This window comes from Erithacus rubecula (genome assembly GCF_903797595.1).
Source record: "Erithacus rubecula genome assembly, chromosome: 4".
Classification (NCBI taxonomy): Eukaryota; Metazoa; Chordata; class Aves; order Passeriformes; family Muscicapidae; genus Erithacus; species Erithacus rubecula.
In genome coordinates, this window is record NC_136686.1 from 15,746,036 (window position 1) to 15,761,185 (window position 15,150).

The 15,150-nt window shown below is 43.7% G+C and overlaps 1 protein-coding gene across 1 annotated transcript; it reads left to right on the forward strand.

Annotated features, from left to right (window-relative positions):
- Nucleotides 1-4,288: 4,288 nt before the first annotated feature.
- TMEM213 (transmembrane protein 213) lies at nucleotides 4,289-7,677 on the forward strand (the record flags this gene model as incomplete). Its single annotated transcript, XM_079304620.1, has 3 exons — nucleotides 4,289-4,364; nucleotides 6,508-6,561; nucleotides 6,991-7,677. 3 exons carry the CDS (start codon nucleotides 4,289-4,291, stop codon nucleotides 7,158-7,160), a joined length of 300 nt encoding a protein of 99 aa, XP_079160746.1. The 3' UTR covers nucleotides 7,161-7,677.
- Nucleotides 7,678-15,150: the final 7,473 nt, after the last annotated feature.

Below are 15,150 nucleotides of genomic sequence, written 5' to 3' on the forward strand. Positions count from 1 at the left end.
CAACAACAAAAACAACAGCAAAGGGCTTCCCAGGGCTTCCCTTTCTATTCAAAAGGAACAAAGAGTTGCCCCACTTCTCAGGGTCAGCTTGGTGACAAGGATCCTGCTGCTTGCTCAAGTCCAGCAGTCTCAAGCTACATGACTCAAAAAGGAGATATTAAAAATTACAAGGTAATTTTGACAGGTGGGTCTAAAAGGTGCATTTTGCTGAACAAAGCACTCAGGTGAAGTGGCTGTGGGGCTCCCTGGGCTCCCACACACTTTGGCTGCATTGTGTTGCTTCTCCTGCAGCAGCCCATGGTCAGCGCTGCTTTTCTCTACCAGTGCTACCAAAGCAAGGGATTAAAGGCTGATGAAGATCAGCACCTTCTGCTGGGAAATTGGAAATTTCCTTGGCAAGGCAGATGTGAAGTCACTGCCATTGACCTCGTGAATTCCACGCAGGGCTGTGGAGAAGCTGGTGTGGCAAAGGAAGGACTTTGCCTTGCAGTGATACTAAACAACAGGAGTCATCGTTCAGTTCCAAACTTGTGCATATTGACACAACAATGAAACAGCTCCTCGGGCAACTCCCCTCACCTCTGAACCACAGCACATTCTTCCCCCTGCATCCATTGGATGGCAGCAGGTTTTGCTTCCTCTTTGCTCCTTTGCTGCTCTTACTCAGCCTACCCAGTTACACTCAGCTACTCCCCAAAAAGCTGTTGGGGCTGGGGGAGCAGAAAGGGTCCCCAAAGCACATTTTATCACAAAGCAAGCTGCACTAAGCTGGCTCCTCCACCCTGTTAGCCAAGGAGAGAGCAGGGATAAAGCTGTCTCTGCTGCCCTCCCCCCACTCTTCCCGGGTGAGAAGCAGAGAGGAGAGAAGAAAGCATATCCTATTTCATGCCTCTGGCATGTGGAAGTAAGAACATTATTTTATAATAATCCTATTACTGCAGATGAGATGATGATGGCTGGCCATGAGGCACCATTTGGAGAAGCCCCATCAGTGGGCTCTTTGTTGGTGCAGGCAGCTCTGCCCGGGTGAGCTGAAGGCATCCTTTCTCTGAGCCCTTCACTGCCTGGCTGGTCTTGAGCCCTCTCACTGGGGTCTCCAGAAATACAGCCTGGGGTCACAGTACGGCCACAGACTCAACATTTGTCTAATACCAGCCCCAGCCTGGACTGGAAAACACAAAGGGGCAGGGTTGTGCAGTTTTCCAAAATGCTGGACTTGCTTTCCTCTGTGTCATAGAAAGCACATCCCCTCTCCCCTTCTTTCATTGAAAGAGTAAAACCTTTGTGGTTTTGATATTTTTTTCTCTGAGTTTTAAAAATCAACCCCCCTATTCACAGGTAGCTTTATCTTAGATGGCTTTTGTTCACATCAATGAAGACAGCAAACAAATTGGCCCCCTCCCTGATGGACACATTATTGGCAGCAGGTTTAAGATTTTGGGCTTTTTTTGCAGCAACAATCAGATTTCATTTGGAATTAAAAATATAAACCAGTTGTTTATGAAAACAGAATATATAAACACACACACAGAGTGAGTGTGTATGTGTGTGATAAAGGTAATAACTTTCTGAGAGCCACACCTGCTGCTGTGTCAAGAGCAACACTTCGGTCACCAGAGAATCTTAGCCATGAATCTCTCTCTGGCACAAAATCTACCAAACAGTAGAAATTACCTCCTGATTTCCCCTGATTTTTCAGCCAGGGAAAAATCAGCTGTCTTTCCCTGATAACCATCAGGGAAAGCTGCCCAGCAGCCCTAAACACTGTGGGAGAATCTCCAAGAGTTGGGAAAGTCCCTAATTTTAGAATAAACAGTCTTGTCTTGAGAACTGCATGAAAATGGGAGGCAAGGAAAGGAAGCACCATCTCTGCAGGGCCTCACATGCCAGGGCACCCTCATGGAGGGAGATGGGAATAGAAATTAGGGGAAGGCTCTGGAGTGTCTTATCACTCTTTGGGCAGTCACAGCACTGAAATATAGATGTGCTACAAAGGAGAAATGAAACAAATCCAAATATGTTTCAGGAAATTATTTTTCAGGGTTCCCATTGTTGTCTGAACTTATCAAGCAAAGCCTTCGTTTCCAACCTGATCCAAAAATCACTGAAGCCAAGCACAGCCTGTTTGCTGCTTCGGGAGACTTTGGAGCAGCCCTTTCTGAACCACAGAGGGAACACATTTTGGAAAGGAAAAGAAACATGTTATGTTAATTGTGCAAATGCATTTTCAGCATCCCTTAGAAATGAGGACATTTGCCTACAAGCTGACAGTATTTAGTTAATAGTTAAAATTCAAAAGAGACTTCATTAAAAATTTAATCATTCATGCAATAGCAGAGCAGTTTTGTCTTCTTGTTTTCCCTCAAGCATTTTGTGCTGCACAGAACACTTGAATTAATTTACTTTTGCAAAACTAATTGCCAGGTCAATTTTCAGTGGGAATAAAAGGTGAGATATTCAGAAGGGAAAGGTGAATCTGGCAAATAGCAGAGGGCCTTTCCCACTTGAAGTGTTGAGGTTCAGTTCTTATGCAACAGGTAGCTCAGAAAAATACACAAGTTAAAGGCAACCTCCACAAAAGGACTGAGACACTGAAATGAGCCAGAGATGAAGGCTATCCCAGAGGTAAACCTCAGGCAGCTCTAAGCATTTCACAGCATCTCTCATGTGCTGTGCCTACTGAGGCCAAGGGCAGTGGCTGCTGGGGTCACATCCCCAGCCCAGCTGCCAGTGGAGCACAGCTCTCCTTGTGCCACAGCTCAGTGTCAGCTGAAGGACAGAAGGACAGGGTTATCCTGGCAGGAGCAGGAGGTGACTGTCACAGACCAGCCATCACAGCCCCGGCACCATTGCTGTGTTGACATGAAAACAGAGAGACAAGGTGGGTAACCACACCTGTCCCAGCTGACCTGCCCTCACCTTGGCTCTGTGTGCCCTTGTCCTGATGCATCATGGAAATATTCACAGCTGGGTGGGAGCAGAGCATTTTCCTGGAGAGGACAAATGGTTTCACCCCACAAAAACACTGTGCAGGGCTCAGCCTACGTGGGTTTTGCTGTCAAGGTTTTTCTTAAATGAATGGAGACCAAATCAATGTCATAGCTTTGCAGAGCTGTACCCTGCTGTGTGCCATTCATGTGGGGAGCCTGTCATGTCCCTCTCAGTGGGTTTCAGCCTTGTGGAAAAGAACAGAGAGAAAATGTTAAATGCTCTCCACCCTACATGGACTTTTGCCTCAAATGCCTTGCCCTGTGCCTCCTCTGAGATGTCTGCAAATCCACAGCAGGCCCCAGACAGGTTCCTTCTAACATGAGCACCCAAAGCCACGAGTGACTGCTGTAGAAGAGCATCAGCAACCTGCTCCCTGCAGAGCTCCCCTCTCCCAGCACCTTCCTGCCTGATTTTATGCCTGATATTTTCTCTAACAAGGACATCACCATGTCAAAGATGGGAGCAAGCACAGCCAACAGCCTGGGGAAGAACAGCAATGTGTGATGCTCATCAGACCAGGACAACAACACACACACTTCAACAGTGTGGCTTTTCCAGCCAGGATTGCAGAAAAATTCCTGCTCACCTTGTCAACCCTCCTGGTCTGCAGACACAGCTATGCTTGCAGGAAGGCTTAGCTTCTGGCTTTGCACATCTGAAGAAGGATGTGCAACCACCTCCAGAGAAGGAAGAGCAGCTTTTCCAGAATCACTTTGCAGAGGGTGATGGAGGCAGGGAGAGAGCTGTGCTCACAGGGAAAGAACAGCAGCAGATCTAAGGCTGCTGGTTTTTGGGATTCCACACAGCTATTCCAAAAAAGCATCACTACAGAAGTCAAGCCAAAAGGCAATAGTCAGTTGCAGTCAAGCAAAAAAAAAACAAACCCAAAAACAAACAACTGCCAGCCAGACTGGGAGACAAAGTCTCTGTTCCAATCCAGCTGTATTAAACCATCTTCACAGGACCAAAACAGAGACACAAAGACTGAAGCTGCCTGGGACCCTGTTGGGACGGGCTGGCTGTGAAGGCCTTTCCTCCTTCTAGCTGCAGCATATCCTGGGAACAAACCTTCAGGGGCCACCTCCTGGTATCCACCTCCCACTGAAGCTGTTTGGTCAGAGCCCTTCTCTTCCCTCACCTGGTTGTGGCAGGAAAGTTCAAGGTGTCCTGGCAGCAGGAAGCTCCCTTGCTCCACCCTCTGCCCAGCACAGCTCCCTGAGCTCATTGAGGATTTGCTGCACCAGATCAGCAGCCACAGCAACCTGCTCTGTGTGGACACTGGAGTGGGATCCTGGCCATGAAGAGCTTCTGTGAGCCCCGGGCAGCCCTCGCTCTGCTCCTCCTCACAGCCCTCTGGGATTCCAGCTCAGCAGGTATTTCTCTTCTCTCATGACCCAGTTTAGATACCCTGTCCTTTTCCCCACTCCTCTCAATACCTACATATACTGCCCACCGACAGCAATTTGTTCTTTAAAAATTAGGGGACACTCCCTTGCTTCACCTAAAAAGTATAAAGAGCTGGAATTAATTAATGCTAATGAGAATTGCTAGACATGACTGATCACAGCATCATTGTAAAGGGATGTTCTTTGTTCATTGTAAAGTGGCTATTTACAGAGCCACTGTAAATGTGACTGAGTTGCAGGTTGCTCCACTGAAGGGCAAGGAGACAGGAACCACAGTTACTTGGCCTTCTCCTGCTTGCTGAGGCAAAGGATCACCTGCAATGCCATTAGGATCACTGTAGTCCAATTTAGCTTTCATTACAAGTTTTTTTGCAGAAAATGTGGTTTATTTGTAGAAGTTGCTGAAACCAAAATGAAAATGAGACCTGCTCCTTCCCCATCAGGCTACTGCCTGCATTTGTATATCAGCACCAGATGAGACCTGTTTAAAGATGGGCTGGTTTTGACAGCCTGTTCTTTGGGCTGCAAGATCTATAAACACAAACCAGCACTTAGAATTCTGTTCTTCCTTTGACAGGTCATATGCAGATTTTAATGATTCTTCCCAATGCTTTCGTGAGGTACTTATTAACTGAGAAAACAAATTATGGGTTTGGCCAAGGTCATTCTGCAAATCCTATGAGAGTAAGACAGAAGAATGGGGAGTACTCAGACCCTTTCCTGAAGCAGGTTGCCCAGTGGCCCACTCTGAGCATGGCAGAGGCCATAGGGAAAGCTCTGGTATTGCTGGTGGGTGGTGGGTCACCTCAAAACACAGAGCTAGGCTACAGCAGGTGACCCCAAGGGGAACATGTCCCACAGGACAACCTCAGTTTACTTGCTGTTACTTGGAAAACACCAAATTCAAAGTAAATCTTTGTTCAAATGTCTCATTCTGGTTTGTTTTCCTCAGCTGAAACTAAACCTGAGCTATTATTTTGCGGTCTTTGGTGAAATCAAGCTGGAGCTGATTTTTTCTATTACATTCCAAATTACCAGCTCAGAGTGATGGCTTGACTGGGAATTCTTCTCTCATAGCTTCTGCCTGGTCTGTGGACCAGCAGCACATTAGTGCTCCTCCATGCAGCCACAGTCCTCACTGCTGGAGCCTCTGCAGGCCGTTTTTGATCTATCTGTGCAGGGGATGCTCTACCTGGCCAAACTTCAACTGTGCTGCTCATGGCAGGAAGAGATGTTTCTCCGACTCCCTTCCTTCTGCAGCAGGGGACAGACAGGTGCTGATGCACAGGGAGCAGTGCAGCTTGTGCTTTTACCCCTGCAGCTGCCCTGGTTTGACCCTGCAGTGCTGCAGGGAGCACGCTGAGGCTGAGGGGCAAGGCAGTGTTAGGAGGACTAAGGAGATTTGGTCTGTGACACCATGTGCAGATTTGGAGAGCTGGACACCAGCCACAGAGTTGTGTGTTTGTGTGTGTGTGTGTGCTGTTTCTGGGTAGGAAGCAGGATAAACAGGCAAAACCTTCAAAGCTCCAGACTCTCCCTCATTACTTATTTCTGGATGTTTTATTTTCCAACCTGATCTGGTTATCCTGCTGGTAAGAACCAGAGTCCAGCCAGATGCTCTGACCTGCAGCAAAGCCAAAGTTTCCCCTGGGGCCTTGGTGGACCTGCTGAGGCTCCACAAAGAAGGGCTCAGTCCTTGGCTCTGGCAGACTCATGTGCACCCTGGGATTTTTCTAAAGGCAAAAGGAGGCAGAGGTACAGCCTGCTGGCCATGGATCTCTCCATGCCACGGAATGGTGTCTCCCATTTCTGTGCTTGCTTGTTCTGCCCCTGTAGCCTGGGTTAAGAGGATGGCTCAGCCAGGGTCACACCACAGCAGAGGTACAGTGATTCACCTGAGGGATGCTGCTAGAAAAGTCTCTGGAGCCTGTGTTAAAAGTGGTGGGATAAGTAAGCACATCCTAATATGGCAATGTTTAGGGGCAGGAACTCACTTTCTTCAAGCTGTTTCCATCCTACAGACATCTACAAGGCCAATGGTTTCAGATTTTTCTGCTTGATTACTTTACTAATCTAACTTACCTTTTCTCCTGTGCTTTCCTTCTGGCAGCAGCTGAAGACATCTCCAATGTTTCAACAACTGAGTATGAACCACCATGTCTTAGTAAGTCTTCATAAATCCTTGCTACTTGTTAAAGTTACGTGATGAGCCTGCACTGGAAAGGAATTTATCTCAAGTCTTCCATTGTGGGTCAACCTCTAGGATGCATTTCTAAGACTTCTCCACTGTCATGATATGATATCTTAGTTATATTGAGACAGACTTATAGCTTTGAACAGACTAATTGATAGCTAATTTTTGCCCTCAAGCTCTCTGCCACACTGCCTGGCTGTGGGAATTACACAGGTTCCCAAGAGTGCCTCTTTTCCCAAACAGCCCCAAATAACCTGAGATCCCAGCACTACTCCAGAGTCATCCATCAGGTTTAGGGGAAAGATGCCAAGGCAGAGTGACAGGGCAGAAGTCACCTGCCCTCTCTAGTAAAGGAAACCTGTCAGTGACTCGGTGACTCACTGCATTTCTGTCCCCCAGGTGTGAATTACTGCCGGCAGGCGGCCGCCTGCTGCCCCTCGGGCATGGACGACTACGGCTGGATCGCAGCGGCCGTGGGCTGGAGCCTCTGGTTCCTCACCCTCATCCTGCTCTGCGTGGACAAGATCATGAAACTGCGCCCTGACGAGCCCAAGTACTTGGTGGCCTGAGGCAGAGCAAACTGGAGAGCAGCACTGGGGAGCAGCGAGTGCAGGCAGACCGACAAAGCGTTTCCAACACTTGCTAAGGCACAAAGAGGAAAGGGAAAACACCTTCCACCAAAAAAGGCCAGATCTAAGCAGGGCTGCTGCTGAGGCTTCACCCTCTCTGGCAGGCTGGAGCAGCCAAGTCCCTGCAAGTCACCAGCTATGTGCCACAGTGCAAAAATCCCCACTTTTCCCTGGCCCTCTCATGCTGAGGGACCAGTCACCAGCCTACAGCACATTGCCTCGAGACAACCTGGTGCATGACCTTTGAGTTTGACACAGAAAGTGGGCAAATAAAGCTATTTTCTGGAGAATCAGCATTATCAGAGCCATTACTAAGCTATAGGCCAGGTTACATCACTAAGTGGAAGTAATTGACTTTACAAAGTCCTTCTCACTCACTAACCTGAAATATTTAAAAGCCTATTAACCAATACATGGGAAGACTTTTAATGGAAACTTAGGGATTGTTTGGTCTGGTTTGAAACTCATTTTTCACATTTAGATGTGAACTGTGTTGCAGGAATTGAATGTTGGTTCTATTTATTCAGCTTGCACCTGCCCAAGCAACTAAGCCAAGCTGAACTGTGGCAAGCAGGTTTTAAACCAGAATATCCAATTCATGCCCAAAACTGTTCCATGTATTTATATGACAATAAACACTCTTATTGATTGAAAGACACTCACTGACTGGTTTAGATGGATAAAGCTTGTATCAGCAAGGAATTTCTCAACCCAAACTGTTAGAAACAGGATTCTAGGAGACATTCATCCAGGAGGGTTTGCCTCACTGCAGTCAAACTCTGATTTGGTGCAGTTGCACCAGTTTTATTTCTATATGTTATTAAAACAATAAATCAAAACTAAACCTACCTAGACCTACACAATATTAGCAAATCTACAAGAGATCAACTGAAATGAAACATAAAAGTTACTTTTAAATTTAAAAAGCGCCATTGGAGATCTTTATCTGCTAGAAATAATTGTACTCTCCCATCAGCTCATCAGGATGTGACTTCATGAGTGAAAAAAGACAGAAATCAGTTTAAGACTCTTCCAACTGATTCTGGCACAATTAACACTTCGATCAGGACAATTTGGCCACTTCAAAGTCATGGGCAGTTGTCCCTTATCAACTATCCTCCATCAAGAGAAACAGTGGAAGTTAAAGAAATACATCTTTTCCCTATCACTACTATCACTTAAGAAGTCTTTAAGGTTGAAATGCTCTACAAAGATGCTTATGTCAGGAAAGTTAAGTTTTGAAAGGGAAGGGCTTAATTCTCAACATTTCAATATACAGCAATTAAAATAAAAGTATTTTTCATAACAAATCTCAGTGTTAGAGACACTCAACTTCTTCCCACAAAAACCCAAACAACCAAGCAAAACAACAAAGTCCTTCTCACTTATGTACAAATTTAAAGAAACAAAGGGCTCTCAGTCTACACCAAAAGATACTGTGAAAAAAATCTGCAGTGCCTTCATGTCTGCCTGCTACAGATCTCTTCCTACAGCTCTCCAGACTTAGGAGCATTTTTCTCTCAGTTGGGAACACAGAAGTGCCTGCTGGACATGGCACTGCTCTTCATCTTTCAGGGGATATGTTTCACAGCTTTTGCATGTCTTTGAATTTTCAATACATGATGCAAGTGCTAAGTGTCCTATGAGAGCAACAGCCACAAAGAGCTTCATAACAACTGGGCAATTGTGGGGCTTCCTAAAGCCTGCCTTCAGAAGCACAGCTTGCTCATTCTTCACACTCTCCAAAATAGTGCAGCCACCTTCAAGGAACTGTAGTAGACTTAAACCTCAGGTTTTGCTTCTGGCAATTTCCTTTGAGGATTCCCACCTCAACCAAATGGGAGAAAAGGAAAAAAAAAAACATGTTTTGTCATTTAATATAGTGCCCTCAAGGATTTTGTGTGCCTGTGTTCAAAGGTGATACCCAAGTCTCCACAAAATCAGGTATAAAAACAGAGTACATTACAGATAATTTCTGCTGTGAAATGTATACTTTTTCTAGATCAGTGACCTGTAAACCTCTGATCTAATATGACAGGGCTGTTTCTTACTGCATCACCTACTCCAACATCTGACATTGTCAGGTTTTATCTACAGCTGCTTCTTTTCAAGTCATTTAATGGAGTCACTCAGAAAAACTCAGTCCTGTAATGAATCTCATGAAGGCACTGCTGTACCCAGATGTATCTGGGATCCCTAAACAAGGTGACAGTGTTCCACAGGCTGCAAGGCTATCAATGTAAACATGCTATCTGTTTCTACATAACACACTGCAAACCCCCAGAAAATTATTTTAAGGGGACTCTCCAAGTTATACACTATGTGCTGTACTGATCCTATGGGCAATCACAAATAAAGTGCAAAACAACCCACTCTGTAAAAGGAGGAAGAAAGCCTTAATGGTGCTGTCAGTGTTCCAGGGGCTTGTCCAGTTATGGAAAGCACTGAATTTAAAAATTGCATCTGAAAGACTTGAAAAACTGATATAAAGATAGAAATTAGTAGGCAGAAATGGATTATACACACCTGATTTCTAAAACATTATCTGTAGTCTGCTTTTACATTTCCTGGAATAATTTTAGCCAGGGAACACACAAGAGCAGAGGTTGTGGGTTATAACCCCTCATTTAAGAGCAATTAAAGGCTGTGGTCTGATTTTGATGCACAAATTAAACATACAAATGCATACATGAAATATACATGACTGTAGAGTACAATGCCTTATAAAAGGGGTCCATGAGCAGAGTTGCAGACTGATGTTCTCATTTATTGTGTACTATTTCATGCTCTTAAAAATATCACTCACAATTTAATACCTCTAATCACAGATCCCAGTGAGTACAATGCTGTCCAACCCCTGCTGACTTTAAGGGAGCTACTCAAAGACTCAGCACATGCCTTGTTCTCTTCTTTGGGTTTTTTTTTTCACTGTAATTCAGGAAGCCTGTCATTTTTGTTCCCAGGGGAAACCTTGGAAGCAAAGCATAACCACTGATTTATCAGCATGCATAAACAATTTTTGTGTTAAACCTTGGTGCCCCATCAGACTGCTACATACAAACTCAAGGCACTGAGTTGGTGTGGGCACTTGCACATCTCCAAACATGTAAAAAGTAAGATGATAGCTCCAAATGATGATGGAAATGTTAATGCTTCAGTCATTTGTAGTTATTGTCTGTCCAGGAACAAAAAGGTCCTCACTGGAATGAGATGGAAAAAATAAATCTATTCTATCTCTTATGATTTAGTCAAAAAAACCCAAGAAAACTGTTGAAACCTGGAAAAAAAACCATAAGTGTGACTAAAATTCGCAAGTTTGAACCTCAGCTGACCACATCAGCAGAGTTCTTCCTATTTTCTGCACTAAGTTTCTGAATCTCAGGCATGAAGACATGTAGTGCCTGGAAAGGGAGATGGAGATGGCACCTGGGAGAGCTGCTGGTCTGCAAATGTTTCAGAGAGACAAACAGAGCATTAGGGACATGTAACTGAGCAGCACTTTCAATAACAAAGGAGAAAAACAGCAGCAGCAGCACAGCATTGGCAGGGTAACTGCTTTAATTTGCTTGGACATAGTATCAATCACATCCAACTAGTGACTTACAAAATTCTTAATTCAAGATTAAATGGATTGGTACTTGAAGCATGACTCTTCATCTTTTCAGATGCCACTGCTCTGGTAATGACTCACATTACTCACTGCCTTGATCCTTGGGGTTTTTGTGAATGAGCTACATATTAAGCAATTGCACTTTACAATGATTACACTTTGCCAAGTCACTAGAGGAATGAAAACTGGCAAGCATCTGGGCTCCCTGCTCAATGAAACACACAGATCAGACAGAGGTTAAAATCACAAGAAAATGTGCTCTGTACTGGGACTCTGTAGGAATTTCGATAAAGTCATTACAAAAACTAGGATTTCAAAAACCTATTGACATTAATTACTGCCAAGGAATGGAATATAGGCATTTTTGGGAAGCAATCACCCTCTTTTATCCCTACACATGGGATTCTGCTTATTTTGTGGCATCTGTGGTACCAGTATCTGTTGTGGAATTCAAAGCTCACTGCAGGTTTCTGTCCCAAAATCAAACATATTCAGTGAGTTTTATATATATATATATATTTCCAACTCCTAGTTTGCAATAACCATCCAGAAATAAACCACTACATAAACGATGCAGTATTGTCTCCCAAGTCTGTAAACTGCTCACGAAAAAAAACCAAAAAAAAACAGCTGCAAGAGACTGGAGACTTTTCCTGTCCCTTTTGACAGTACAACCATGACAGTGACTTCTGGAGCAAAAATTAAAGTAGCTCTTCAGGTTTTCCACAGCTCTGTCTGCTTTGCCTAAATGGGAGAAGGGAGACACCTGCAAAGCCCCACCTCTACTAGACTGCTCCCCCTTCATGGCACTTCAACATATTGTGTATGTAAATTAGATTACTTAAAAAATATGCAAGTTCTAATGCAGCAGCTTTCTGGGCTCAAACATGTGTAAAAACCACTGTGCTTTAGCTGAGCAATACTAACATTCTATACAGATGTAACAATGTTAGGTAAGAGGGGTTAGCTCTCCTTTAGAAGACTAAATAATGCTCACTGGCCCTAGAATTGAGTGCTCTTTCAGCTGCAGGGAAGGGCAGACAGCTCCCTGGCAGATGAATATTATTGTAGGCAATGTTGTGTCAGTGATACCGTCTGCTGGAAGTGACAAAAAACTTCTCAAGCTTCATTGCAGTTCTACTCTGCAAAAGCAAGACCATTGTTTCAAGCACCCCAGCAAATTTTCTTCCACAGAACAGTGAAGTGCAGGAGGATTTAGCAGTAATGTAAATACGTGTCTGGACATCTACAAATCTTCTGAACAGGAGATTGCTGTGCCACCATCAAGCCTGAAGACAGACATAATTGTCAGGATCAAAATATTCCATGGAAATGCTTGACTGGGAGTTCCATGCAAAATACAAAGCAACTTATCTGAAATCATTTTATCCAGGACTGCATGGACACAAATCCAGCAATCAGTTCAGAAGTTTGTGGATACTCAGATCACTGCACTGAATATGAACTATTTCATATTTGGTGACTATGCTGAATTACTACTGACAGTGGCTAACCCACAACTCTTTCTCCTATTTCCTCAAGTCCAAGGATAAAAGCTTTCTGCTTTCTCATTATCACATATTTCTAAAATTTTTATTTCTTTAGTCTGGTTTCTTTCAGATTTGTGTTTCAGGACCAAAAAATGGTGTGCACTGCCAAATACAACCCAGCATTAAATCTCCTTGAATACAAAAATGTCATTCCTGAAACACAAACAATATGCAGCTACTGCTTTTAAATCTTGCACATCACTAAAACATTCCAACAGCCTAGATGAGGAAACCAATTTCCAAGAAGCCTTGGGATGGAAATATTTGAGAAGCTTTCCTGGGAACACTACAGAGCTCTTAAGCAGTGTGTACATTTGAATATATCTGGAAATGCAAACCAATAATTTTCATCTTAAAACTCTTTAGTTCTCATTTCATTTTACCTGCTCTACAGGTGGCAATAAGAGGATTTCTTCAAGTGAACCTGAAAACTACCATGTCAGAGATCCAAGGAGGTTTGGCATTTGTTTCAAAAGATTCTTCAGAGCATTTCAATCAGCAGTTCAAATGTGCCAATGCTTTATTCCAGTTTAGATGTAACAGCCTAAACACAAACTTCCAGTTATGGAGTAAGAACTAGTCAAAACTAAACAGAAGTGGCCATTACTAAGGAAAAAAATAAAATTGATATGTAAAAGGTACCAAGAAAATGTAATACAAAATAAGACAAAACATTATATATCTACAAACTACGAAGTGCAAAGAAATGTGTATTTTCCTAACACAAATGTAATTTCTTTTTTAATCTGTCTTTAGTGGGATTCATGGGACTGCAGCTCTACTCCAGAAAAGTCTCTTCAAAAAGTGCAGCTCCACGGGATTGTTGCTTCCTGAATTTCTTAAACTGTGTGAGTAAACTCACTCTGGGACTTGTATGTCAAAGCTAGAACATCTTGCCAAATGCATCCCAAACTTCACTGAAGATTCTGTAGGATGAATTCTTCCAAAGCATACATGTGACTACAGAGTTTTCAGTGGAAGTCGTGCAGATGTAGCCAGGGGCACCATGCAGAGCAATGTTTGGATCTGAACTGCCAATCCTATGTCACAAGCTGAGCATTCTCTGCCCTCACTGAAACATGTCTACTGGTGACAGCAGAATACAACCCCATCCTTTCTCCTCCATTTCTAAATAAAATTTAACAGGAAGAGAAAAACATACCCTCCACATAAGGGAAATGGATTTATATTCACATTTAAGCGATTCAAGCTGCTGCTTGTCTCTAGGCACATCTAAACAGTCCAGGAGAAACTCTACAGCCATGGTGAAGGGAGTCTTACAAAAGATTTTCCTCACTCATACAAACCAGAACTGCAAGTGGTGAAGGACTTCAAAGAGGGGCTGCCACAGACTCTGCTTGAGTAGGGCTAGGGGGAATCCCTAAGATTTCTTCTCTCTTTACAGAGCACTGTCATAGGTGATCCTGGAGACCTGGTTGCTGCCCTCTGCCTTCTGACAATCAGATGCTATCCTTTTTCTTTTTAATCAATTTCCAGCTTTCTATCCATATTCAGAACACACCAAACTGGTGCTATTAAAAAAAAAAAAAAAAAATTATTTCTTTGCATCTGCAAAAATATGGCCCACAACACATTCCCACCTCAAAGGCACAAATGTTCTTCATCCTGCCACTTAAAAGCTCTTGGCCAAAATAGGGGATTTTCATGGACTGGCACCTGTTTACAAGGAACTGCTAGTTAAGTCACACAACAGAAAACACATTTCTTCCTTGAGCTAAAAATTACGATAGCTGGAAAAGTGGGGAATGTACTGAGGGCAAAAGTTAAAAAAAGTGAGTTCAGCTGCCTACTGTCATCCACAACACAAATGGTGACTTCACCTGGGCTTGAATATGCACCCAGCTTCCTTATGCAATCCACCAAATGTGTTTTCAAGCATGAGTTAGCAACAACAGCATGAGCTGTTGTGGTTCCTGGGAAGTGACAATTGCTGTACAAGCCTCTTCCTAAGATAATGCCATAACCCTGCTGTTCAGGGTCTAATTTAGAGACACTGGCTCAGTAGGAACAAGTACTTTTGGGTGATCACTCTGTGTATTTACCTGTCCATAAATGTGCACCTTACTGGGGTAGCCAACACCAGACCAAGCTTTTGGTGCAGGGTGATGCATGCATTGTCTGACACTGCTGCTCCCCAACCACTAGGTAAGAAGCCTGATCCAAACCACTGCAAGTACTGTGCATGGCAAACAGTCACTCAGGTTCCACTTACTGCTCCAAAGTGCCATATTTAACATTACAGAACAGCACCTATGCAATCCATTCCTCCTAAACCAAGGTTTTCTTCCCTAAGTCAAAAGCCCACAGCCACTAGCATGACCATGTGTTACATTCTGGTGGAGAATATTTCACAGTACTGAAGCACGCCCCACCTTCCACACTGAGTGCATGAAAAATAACTGTAACATTTCATTTAGCTCCAAAAATAATCAAGCAGCAGGCTGGAGGTCAACAATTTGGCCACGAAAAGGAAACCAACCATGCTAAATTATGTAGCTCTCATCCTGCCAAGTTCTTTTATATGCCAAACTAAACACAGACTAAACACAAATGTCAAGGAAAATTGTGAAGAAAAGGAAGAGCCCAAGGTTCCATGAACCAGATGGTTTAGTCATGGAAATGGATGCAACAGTTGGCAACAGCTTTCTGTGCCTGTACCAACTTTTCATCTCATTGGTGTTTTCAGAAACTGGTGGATTCATTAAAAGATACTTAAGTACAGAATCCTTTAAGTTTCAGGGAAAATATG